General features: G+C 33.4%; 1 protein-coding gene across 1 annotated transcript; it reads left to right on the forward strand.

Annotated features, from left to right (window-relative positions):
* Window positions 1–3,010: 3,010 nt before the first annotated feature.
* LOC148801191 (protein RESTRICTED TEV MOVEMENT 3-like) lies at window positions 3,011–12,268 on the forward strand. The gene is made up of 6 exons (XM_088901400.1): window positions 3,011–3,087; window positions 3,254–3,383; window positions 8,805–8,974; window positions 9,969–10,266; window positions 10,384–10,550; window positions 11,929–12,268. The coding sequence occupies exons 1-6, from the start codon at window positions 3,051–3,053 to the stop codon at window positions 12,090–12,092; spliced, it is 966 nt and encodes a 321-aa protein (XP_088757526.1). The 5' UTR covers window positions 3,011–3,050; the 3' UTR covers window positions 12,093–12,268.

Raw genomic sequence — 12,268 nt, forward strand, 5'->3', positions numbered from 1 at the left:
TTTCCTTATTTTGTTAAACATAAATACTAAGCCATTTTGGTACTTTTATTCCTTCTCTACTTTGTTTTCTTTTTTAATTTGGTAATATGCCTTTCTTACTTGTACCGTATGCTCAACTTCTTAACACCCGGGTAAGAAGATGCTTTTCTAGTGTTAAGATATACCTGGACCAATAAAAACCTAATCGCAACTACTTCTCATTTGCTTTACTAATGAATTGATGCGAAGTTGGTAAGTTCTATGCCACTTTGTACCCTACATAGGGTCTGTTTGGGAGGGTTAAGCTGAATATTCAGTTAAGCTGTTTCAGCTGCTTTGAAGGTCTCCAGATAATTTATTCAAAGAGGCTGAAGCGGATAACCTTTCAATTGAATGACTGACTAACAGCCCATTTTAGTCCTCTGGATTTTTCACCAAACATAAGTATATAACTTAGTTTCCGGGACCTTGTGATGCATGGGCTTTATTGAATGAAACTAAAATGGGAAAGGAGTCATTACAAGAAAAACGGTCTAAGCCGGCGGTTTAGACCCGGCGGTCTTTATGACCGCCACTATAGTTCTATCTAAACAGGTGGTTTCAATGGCCGCCACTATAGTGTATTAAATCAAAGTAGAACTATAGATGAACATGGATTAAGTTGATCTAGAGCCAGACTAGGTCATAATGATCATCCCTAACTATGTTTGGTTTGAGGGAAAATGCAAGGAAAGGAAGGGAAAGGTAGGGAAATCTTTATAAACCTTGCATAGGTTACCTTGTCTTTTCCTTCCTTTCCCTATTTTTCTTTCAAACCAAACATAGCCTGAAGAATCCTTATGAAATTTCCAATTGAGCTATTATTAGTTTTCCTATTTTAATTATTTGTATGTGAAATGCAAAGGCTTGTTTTTTTTTTTTATAATTTTATGACAAATAACAATTAAATGGAATTTCCATGAGAGCAAATCTCTCTCTCTCTCTCTCTCTCTCTCTCTCTCTCTCTCTCCTCTCTTTCATACAATAGGCTAACAATGGGAGCGGTCTATGGAAGGGGTGAGTCCCAAGTCTAGGAATGACAACGGGTCAGGGCAGGAGGTTCCAATTATTGCATACCTCATCCATGACCCTGAACTCAAGTACCCCACTCTATCCTTCCCCCATACCCTAACGGGGCTAAAAATCCCATCCCCATCCCCATCCTTGCATAGAATGGACAAATGGGGAGCCTGAGTTTTGTGTTCAGGCTCGTAAATTTTAGGGCCGGGCTTGGGATTAATACTTTCAGCCCGGCCCGGCCCGTATATATATAAACTTACACATTTTTTGTATAATGTATATACATGTTATTTTACATTGTATTATATATTTGCTAAATTTGAATAGTTGGCATAATTTACTTAATTATCTTAATTAATGTAATTGATTTAATTTAATTATTCTAATTTCTCAACTTATATTACTTAATTGACTTAATCAAATAGTTAATTCACTTAATTGGATTAATTTACTTATTTAGTTTAATTAGCTTAATTTCTTTAATTGCTGTATTTACTTAGCTTAATTTACTTAATTGCATGGTTCTAACATTGTCGCTAACCTGAGTGGTCGAACCGTTTGATCTAGGAACCTTTCAACTGTCCAATCCCATTTTATAGTTGGCTCAAAATTTTGCAGAAAAAAAGACTTGGTTAAAAAACCATTGACCCGATTGAACCACTAAAATACTTGACCCAGTGAAAGATTTTCAAGACAAATTTTAATTTTTTATTATTTAAAAAGTCATGGGCTGATCTGTTCAGACCAAATGATCGAATCACTAACCTGAAAATTAGTTTCCTTAAATAATTTAATTTATTTATTCAATTGCTTAATTTACATAATTGGCTTAATTTACTTAATTATCTTACTGTAATTTATTTAATTTAATTAATTAACTTTATACCATCATAGATCCTGAAGAGTAACTTTATGAAAGTGGCTTTTCAAACTTGAGCTGTGTCACATAAGCACGCTCTTATTTTTTTATTCATTGTCTAACAGATTTGCTAATGACGTCTCTAATGTCATCTGTTTTTACCTTAAAGTGGCCAATTTATCATAATGTTTTTTTTTTTTTGCAAAGTTCAAAGGTTGTTTACGAGAAAAATAAAACCCATATATTGCCAATAATAATTAATAAATATTTTATTAATACAATTAACATTCATTTAAATTAACTTTTTAGTCAATCAATTGCTTTATCTATAATAAGGTTCATTTTCTCTCAATTTTCCTTAACAATGCTTATGTATCGCATGGGTCGTACAAATATTAAGCCATTTAGTACTTTTATGCCTTTGTTTATGTTGGAATAAGATTCTTTTCTAGTATAAAGATATACCCAAATCACCTTGTTAAGGCAAGGACCTATGCCAAAGCACAGTAAGGTGCCAATTGGCTCAATTAGTAAGGTCTTTGGTTGTTTGTGGCAGAGAGCTGGGATCACCAGGGTTAAGGGGTTTATGGATCATGGGGATGGGCTGTAGTTCCATGGAATCAATCAATAAATAAAATAAAACCCAGGCCAAGCAACCCGGGTTCGGCCACTCATAGTTTGCAGGGAATATGACTGTCCCAGGATTTTAAGCTAAGATCAGAGTAAAATGTTATTTGTCATTTTAAGGAAAACCCACAGTTAGGGGCCATTTGCTGACTGCTGGAGTGGCTGAATTGAAATACCTATCATTTTGTTCTTCTTGTGGTTTCTTTAATGTCTGAATCTTAAATTGGGTAGATTACTATACATTTGAATTATTAATTTTTTATGCAAAGTAATAAGTTGTTCAGTTCAGCAATTTTCTATTATCAAATGGCCCTTTAATTACTACAGAATTGGAGTTTTTTCTTTATTATTAAGCTCGGTCTCGGACTAAGAATGGAATAAAGTTGCCTCTTTTTCAGTGAAGTAATGAAGATGGTATACAGTAGATTCTTTTTTCGTTTTCTAATATCAATATACAGTAAGTTTTATTCCTATAAAACAAACTCAAGTTTGACTAATTTATGTATACAATAAGTTTCTTAACATTATGGAAACCACACAAGCAATCTCCAGCCCGGAAGATGGTACTCTCTCTCTCTCTAGATCTATGGGTGCATTTTTTATTTTATTTTTTTCAATTTTGCATAACTTCTCTTCTTCTATAGTGCAAACCCTCTGAACCACAACAACTTTTTTTGTGCTATGTATCCACCTTTCTTTAACTTCTGTGTTTGGCGTTCTTATCTCCAGGAGTTTCGCGATCAACTAGAAAAGAACCTCCCATTCATTTCACAATGAAAATACAGTCATTTTCTTTACTTTCAAAGATTTCGATGGAGAAATATGAGTCTGACCATTTTGAGGCTGGTGGCTACAAATGGTATGTTCTCTCTCTCTCTCTCTCTCTCTTAATGACTTTGATTTGGAGGCATTTGTAATCACCAATTTCTTAATAAAAACATATATTTAGTAAAAATCTATATCTATATTAGAAAGAGGAAAGAGAGCAGGTGAGGGGTCCTCTAACCACATATATAGCTCACACACTTCTGTTTATCTATTTTAGAAAGAGGAAAGATGATAGGTGAGGGGTTCTCTAACCACAGAGCTCGCACACATCTTTTGTTCCTCTCATTTTTCACATACGTGGTTATCTATTTTTAGTTAATTAAACTATAAAAATGTAAGTTAGAAAAGAAAAAAGCCCTCTTTTAGTCTTAATTTTTTTAATAAAATCCATCATTATTCTCTAATAAAATCATGCTTAACCCCCTCCCTTGATAGTTAATGTTTGTAACAACCCCTCCCAAATTTCCTTTTAAATCTCCATTGACCTCTCTTAACTCTCTTAATAAAGCAGGGGTTGCAAATCAAATGGGTTTGGTCAGGTTAAGAGCCAACCAAACCTTAATGTAGAACCGAGGGTTGGAAACAAACTGATTTCAAAACCCAATTTTGCCAATCCAAACCTAATAAAATTTCTATTTAACCCATGTATTTGCGTGGGTTTACAAAAGAGTGTCAAAAAAGCAATGCATGAATAGGGTGGATAGACATGGATACATTAGAATAACTCAAGTAAATCCCGGAAAATTCATCAATAGTACTAAATTTAAATCTGAAAAGACCATAGATAATGTATATACATAGAAAAAAATACAAGCGGGTAGACACATATATATATGCTTTAGAAGTGTGATCTATAAGGAAACTTAGGACACTTGGGGATCTATTCTTATTATTAGAAAATCAATATAAGTGCACTTAGTTTTTTTAACTTTTTAATCAATTTTTATTTTAGTAATTTGTTACAAAAATAATTTAGTTATTTAGTATATTGGATTAATTATATTAATAAATTTTAACAATAATAATAATAAATTACTACTAATTACTTAATAAAATAAGTGTTTTTCCATATGATTTGTTGGTGTTCCATTTTATTTATTTTACTTTATTAATGTTAAATAGTATAGTTTTTTGCAAATATTACTTAAATATTTAAAATAAATATTAGTAAATGTACAAAATTAGGTTTTAGTCATAATTAAATTAATCTAAGCCTAAGCTCAAGGTTTAAGATTTTGGGTTGGGTTTGGGTTGATCCTCAACCTGACCCAACCCAATTAAGTTGCATCCCTACGAGCAATGTGACATTTGTAATTGGACTGAACCAAATCGAGTAAAATTCATGCATGCATTATATTGAGTTCTTAACTATATTTAGATAATATTGAAGCCAAATGAGCTATAGGGGATGGGCTACCCCCATTCTGTAGCCCAATGAACATAAAAAAATAAAAAATAAAAGGATCTCGGGCCAGATTTTGATAATATATCAATAATTTTGAAGGTTGCTTGGCCTAGCCCTGCCCACACCTCTAGCATAATAATATTTATCTGGGCCTAGGATAGGGACAGACTTGCTTGTGTTAATTACAAAACTATGATTTTTTACAAATAAATTTTTTGTCTAATTTTAGTTTATTTAAAAAATAAAAATTTTGTTATCTAAATATAATAATATTTCTCATATATGTATATAACTTCAAGGTCGAGCTTAGGGTTTGCTTAGCTTGGGCCCTATTTGCTAAGGTTGTCATTGGACTCCAAAAGGGCAATACTCGATTAGACTTTGAATCTGATTATCCCAGATTTGGATGCTTGAACTTGCATCTAATTAATAATTGAATTGGATGCGGATTTAATCCCATCTGATCTGATTAAAATCTATGTCCAATAAAAAATTATTATCTTAATAAATTATTATAGATATAGATATTATGTATAATTATATAAAATTTATAATTAATAAATTTAATATTTCATATTTTTATACATTTATTTTACATATATACTTTAAAATTAATTATTTCTTTTTACTTTTTTAGTTTTTTGGTCAATTTAAACATAATAAGATGATTGTAGATTAAATCTGAAATGCAACATAATAATTAGATGCAAATGCATATGCAATTAGATCTGATCTATTTACACCCCTACTACTCGCATTTTGTGTGAGCTTGGTGCAAATCTAGGCTGAGGTTGGGATAAATTATAAATGACTATCTCTATGTAGGAGTCTTATGACATTTATATGGAATGCAAATGATTTGTTTTATTACTTTTAATATTTTGTTATTTTTTATTACTAATTTTTATTACCCTATCAATATTAATTATTTTTAAATATAATTCATATGAATTCTAATTTTTAATTTATGAACTATTAATAGAATTTGAATACAAAATATTCAAATGTCAGCCCTAGCGAGCAGGGCCTAAGCTAAGCAACCCCTAATTTTTAAACAGGTGCTAAGCCTGGCCTGGCCCAACTCATAATCACCCCTAATTTATTATTTTTCAACCAAAAGACCAGAGTTCAGTCCTATGCATTTATTTAATAAAAATGTCAATGATAAGAGAGAGGATTAGCAAATTTTAAAGTTGTATTAATAAGAGGAGAGGAGAGAACCCAAAGTGTTTATTGGGTCTATAAATCAATACTTTAAACCTTGCTGATCAACATACAATTATAGCTCATACATCTCTCATCTTGATTCTTGCTTGGTTATTTTGTATGTAGACATGGAATATGCATGGCAGCTCATGAAAGAGCTCGTCACGGCTTACGCTTTTTAGGGTAGTATTTTCAAACCATCGTTGACCTGGACTGTTAGACTATTTTAGCCAGAGAATCATCTAGGAAACTAGTTCTGTTTCACCCTTAATCCATTATTCGGCCAAAAACCATTGAGTTGGTCAGCAACCTGCTGATTCGGGTGGTTGAATCATTGACCTGTTCGATCTGGACAATGGTTTTTTGTCATTTTTATTTTAATCATTTTTTTTTTAATTTGGAATGGGCCACCTACTGACCCGGAAATCAGTGGCCAAAGCAATTCTAGTTCTGGGTCGGTTTTTAAAACATTGTTTTAGGGTACACAGTTGGTTTGTAGGCTCAGTTTTGAAGGAGTACAAATACAAATATGTACAGTACAAATACATATAAAATGGTACAAAATACAAGGTTTTGCACTCTACATATTTCTATTTGTACTCCTTCCAAATGGAGTCGTAATGTCAGATTTGCTTCTATACTTTTGACAAACTCTCTTAGTGTGCATGATGAACGAATGGTCTTTGGGTGTTTGTTTTCCTTTTTCTTTTTTTTTCTAAAGGAAACCCTTGATGAGATGATAAGTTTTGAACAAAAGGGTAAAATACAGAGTGGTAGTAGGAATGTCAATGGACTTCGAGAGTTCAAAACCCAATTCAACTCTGAATCTGATTATCCCAGATTTGAATGTTAGAACTTGCTTCTAATTAATAATCAGATTGGATGCGATTAAAATCCAAGTCAGATAAAATTTATTATTTTATGTATATATGTAGTATAATTATATAAAGTTTATAATTGATAAATTAAATATTTTATATTTATAAACATTTATTATACATATATAAGTTAAAAATAATTAGGTTTTTAAAACTTTTTTATTTTCTTTGGTCATTTTAAACACAATAAGATGGTTGTAGATTAAAACCGAGTCCAATCCAAAATCCAACATGATAATTGGAAGCGAATGCGGATCTAGAGGTTCGATAATCGGATGTAGATGCAGTTGGAACGATCCAAATTTGATCTGTTTACAGCCCTAAGGGGTAGTGATAGTTAGGTCTCTAAACTTTCATTTGTGACAAAGAACTATCTTGTACTTTCGGATTCCAACAATACATTTCTCCCACGATTGGTATTCAATCAGTTTTGAACTTTTATAAGACCATTTTACCCTCCTCCTCACGCATCTTCAAAACTTGAGATTGTGTGCAATAACCAGTACTAGTGGTGACTGGTGCGATGCATGGGATCCTGTTTAAAAACATAATTTTTAAGGGAGAAAAATGAAGCAACAGTTATTCACCAAAGTTTTTTATATATTCTATTTTTTTACATGTAGAATAGTAGAAAAAATAATTTTCTTTTATGTTTTAGTAATTGAACTTCAAATTTTCCTTTTTATATAGCTTATATATTATGAGAAACACATAAACCGAGGGTGGCTCAATTGATATGTTATCTAGATAGTTGTAGCAGAGACCTAGGTTAGGGGGATGTGCAATAACCAATAATGCAAATTCTTCAATTGGGGTACCTGACTTACAACCCTAAATTGATTAGCAGCCATATGGGATTGGTCTTTCCTCAAAGAACGTTAACCTGATCCACCGTGCCAATTGATAGTGCTGCAAATAGATGGGATTGAATTGGATATAGGTAGATCCAAATTTCAGATTTAAACAGAATGTTATCAGTCTGATTTATATAGGATTTGAATCAAGTTCAAATAGGATGGGATCGACTTCAGTCAGTGCCATACCCGTTCTTTACAGCCTTGCATGAGAAACATCTCCGTACTTCTGTTTTTTATTTCATGGGAAGATATTCCCAATGCAAGGCTATACAAGCTGTTGGAACGGGCCTTGCACTGACTAAATCCGGTCTCAAATAGGACATTGAATGGCATTAATAAATTAAATTAAAAACTCAGAATAGTATATATTATTAATAAGAATTAACAGAAAATGACATTAATATTGTAAATCATGAACAAAATATATTGAAAATAAATTTTATGAAACTTGAACAGATAACTCTAGTAAAAATGCAACATTCAAACCAACATTGCCAATAAGATAAATTTTAAGTATACATAAGAATACACATTTAAATTAAATCAAATTAGATATAGGTGGGTCTATATTTGGTCTAATTATAACCAGATCGAATCCAGATTACCCTTAACCAGATTGAATTCAAATTTGTATTCAGACATACAGATACCAAGCCATTTGCAGCCCTGGTTGCTGCTTTGTAGATTAGGCTCAATTTAGAAGGAGTACAAATACAAATATATAGAGTGCAAAACTATGTATTTTGTATGAATTTGTACTATACATATTTGTCTTTGTACTTCTTCCAAATACAAATATTTGTATATTAGGCTAAGTTTGGAAAGAATACAAATACAAATATGTAGAGTGCAAATGCATATAAAATAATACAAAATACAATATTTTGTACTCTACATATTTGTATTGGTACTCCTCCCAAACTGAGCCTTAAAAGAAGCGTAGGTAGGGTTTGTTCTTTAGATTTCATCAATGCATAAAATCTTCTACTTTGGCCTTGAAGCGTTTGGGCTTTAGGCATTAGGCATTAATAATCTTCAGCTAATTTAGTGAGGCATTAATAAAATCCTGTATTTTCTTACCCCTTTCTTTAATTTTTTTTTTCAAGGAAATTAGCACTCTACCCAAGTGGAAACAAGAACAAAAATGCCAAAGATCATCTTTCTCTCTACTTAGTGATGGCAGAGACGAATACACTCCACCCTGGTTGGGAGGTTAGTGCTGTGTTTCGATTGTTTTTGCTCGATCAGGTGCAAGACAAATACTTGATGCTTCAAGGTACCATCTTCCCTACCATAATAGCCTGTTGAATTATTAGGTGCTTTCCCATTCGGCAGGGTTGAAAGTATGGGCCAACATGGGCCGAGTTCACTTTTGCTCATATTATAAAAGAGTTTCATGGGGCCGGTTCTTTTCTGTTATTTAGCAGGGGCGGTTCTTTCCTCGTAATTGAGGATACGAGAGATAGAGAGTATCAGTTACTTGCCCGGGTAACTCATACCCTCCTGCAAGGTGGATAAACAACATACTTGCACACTGATAAATGCTCTCTCTCTCTCTCTCTCCCTCCCACCCACACACAAGAATACTGTAATGTCACTTATCCGGACAAGTTTTGCCTGGGTAAATATACTTACCCAGATAAGATAAGGAAAACGAACGGGGGCTGTATATTAAAACGATGTCACCTGTATTATCATGAGAAGGTTAAGATTCTATAACCATGGATGATGTGGCATTGTCATCCACCATCAAAAGGAGCATTCCTTCTCTTTCAAGTAGGATTTATTCTATTCATATCTAGAAAGCATTTTGATGGGGCCAATAGGCCTCCATATGTTCCGCTTCCACCCATATATTGATGGGTTATGTAGTTTCAGCCCAACAACCCATGAAAGTTGGCACAACCAACCGCTTTTTCTGTGTGGCCCTGTTGGGGGTAAGTTAGTTAACTGGCCAACCAGTAAATTGATCATAATCTCCTGCTATATTGGGCCCCAAGGTAAGCGAAGATATTGGAGAGCCTCCTGGGAGGTGGGTAAGAAACTTATCCGTGTGTATTGATAACAATCTTTCTTTCCTCCTGTCTTGTTTCTCTCTTTACCTGGCTAACTTATATCACATAAGAACACTGAAATCTCATTTTCTATGCAAGTTTTAATTTAACTAAGAAACACTTATCCGAATAAACGTACTTACCCAGGTAAGTGAAAACGAATGGCGTCTTTGGGTATCCTCAATTCTCGTCTTACATTGCTTGAATTCCTTACAGAAACAAAGGCAACTGTGAGTGGTTGGCGCTTTCATGAGATGAAGACTGAGTGGGGTTTTGACCAATTCATCACGCTCAAAGAATTCCACGAGGCTTCTAATGGATACCTGGTTGAGGATGTCTGTGTGTTCGGAGCAGAGGTGTTTGTTTGCAAAGAAAGAAGCACCGGCAATGGTGAATGTCTGTCGGTGATAAGGGACGCTATCACTTACAAACACACTTGGAAGATCGACAACTTCTCAATTATAGATAAAGAATGTGCTGAATCTAAAGAGTTCAATGCAGCTGATCACAAATGGTACGAATGAAGTCACAATTTCACTTGATATTTCTATCTCCTTTTTTTCTTTTTACTCACTTACTACTGTTGGAGTTGGAGCTCAATGTCTTTATCTAGAGTTGATTTGGTGTGCAGGAAGGTGGAACTCTATCCACAGGGAAAAGATGATGGCATGGTCAACAGCCTTTCTTTGTACTTGGCTTTGGTTAATTCCAAACTCCTTCCTCTTGGTGGCAAAATTTATGTGGAGTTCACCTTGCGTCTAGTTAACCAAATATACGAGAGACACCAATTTAGTAGAGGTAAAGATATGGGAAGAATATTATTTCACTATTGTTGTTGTTGTTGTTGTTGTGGGAAGAATATATAAATTGCTGAAGAAGATTGGATCGAATTAGTTTTAAATTTTGGAAATTTCAAACCCAATACACAGCTCAAATGAAATTATTGTTACAAGTTTTGGAATTTTAGGGAAATTTTTCGATTATTTTATTAATAGGTCAAATTATTCTATTACTGTTCAGATTTGGTGCCAGTTGTGATGACTGAAAGCAAAACATAGACCCCAGGTTAGTTTGGTTATTCAGGGCTCAAGCCACTTAAGTTGGAATGGAAAGGCACCTTCCACCATATGTAAATATATACTGCCACATAAATTTTAGGGTAAATTACTACAACCTCCCTTAAAGTTTTTGATCATTGCTGAAACCTCTTTTGAAGTTTGGTAATTGCAGTAACCTCTCCTGAATTTTCTAACACAGTTGCAAGTAGGCTCCTCTCTATTAGAATCTTCTAACAAGAGGCATGAAAATGTCCAAAAATACCCATTAGTTACTTTTAACCACAATGCTTGTTTTTCAAATTTTCTCTTCATATCAATTAGTTGCAAGTAGACCCCTCTCTATTAGAATCTTCTAACAAGAGGCATGAAAAGGTTCAAAAATACCCATTAGTTACTTTTAACCACAGTGCTTATTTTGCAAATTTTCTCTTCATATCAATTAGTTGCAAGTAGACCCCTCTCTATTAGAATCTTCTAACAAGAGGCATGAAAATGTCCGAAATACCCATTTGTTACTTTTAACTACAATGCTTATTTTTCAAATTTTCTCTTCATATCGATTAATACCCCAAACTTTCCAATCTCTTGTCCAAAATTGATTTATTTTCCAACTTTTCCCTTCATATCAATCGGTCAAAGGTAAAACAGCCTCAATAGTAATCACATGGATATTTTAGATATTCCTGTGCCTCTTGTAAAAAAGATTCTAACAGATGGGGCCTACTTGCTACTATCTCAGAAATTTTAGGGGGGTTTTAGCAATAGTAAGAAACTTGAAAGGAGGTTTCAGCAATGGATCCCACTAATAAATAACCAGCAGATTAGCACATGGCTTAAGTTTACTTGATCTAATTAAGGGCTGGGCGGATGCTCATTTCTTTTTATTTCTTTCTTTTTTTTTCAACTCCAAAATTTATTCAGACGGAGGAATGACCATCTTAAAGGCTTAAGTATGGGAATAGTAGGGTTTTTTTTTGCTCTGTGAGATGACTAACTATATGGATCAAACGCCTAAAATAGAATTATCTACTCCAAATGCAATTGATGATCCAAATAGAGTAGTGGAATAAGCTTGCTCTATGTGCTATTTTATTATTATTTTTTTTTCACTTTTTCAGTTAATCATTGGTTTAGTGGCTCAAGCCGGGTTTGTGGGTGGTCGAGGTTCATTGCACTTGATCATCTCAATGAAAAAACTTCGGGATATTTAGTTGAAGATACATGCATTGTTGAAGCAGAGATTACTGTCTTGGGAGTGAGTACCACATTATCGAAAACATAGAGAAAGATCATCACTGTATATCCTTGTATAAAATGGGTGAGGACATCTACGTTTGCTGAATTACTGTTTGGGAAGCAAAGAGGAATATATAACTGATCATGTATTGTATTGGGGATATTCTGTAATTGTCCATGAAATAAAGTTATAAACCAGGTTTTCACTGAAAACTATTTTAT

The sequence above is a fragment of the Nelumbo nucifera genome, chromosome 3, assembly GCF_055504915.1.
Source record: "Nelumbo nucifera cultivar China Antique chromosome 3, China Antique-T2T, whole genome shotgun sequence".
Lineage (NCBI taxonomy): Eukaryota > Viridiplantae > Streptophyta > Magnoliopsida > Proteales > Nelumbonaceae > Nelumbo > Nelumbo nucifera.

What these genes read in the sequence shown, in the direction of transcription:
- LOC148801191 (XM_088901400.1), top strand. Translation starts at nt 3,051, where the DNA reads ATGGAAACCACACAAGCAATCTCCAGCCCGGAAGATG. An exon ending in AATCTCCAGCCCGGAAGATG is followed by an intron (nt 3,088 to 3,253) that starts GTACTCTCTCTC and finishes TCTTATCTCCAG; the next exon opens with GAGTTTCGCGATCAACTAGA. An exon ending in CAAATACTTGATGCTTCAAG is followed by an intron (nt 8,975 to 9,968) that starts GTACCATCTTCC and finishes AATTCCTTACAG; the next exon opens with AAACAAAGGCAACTGTGAGT.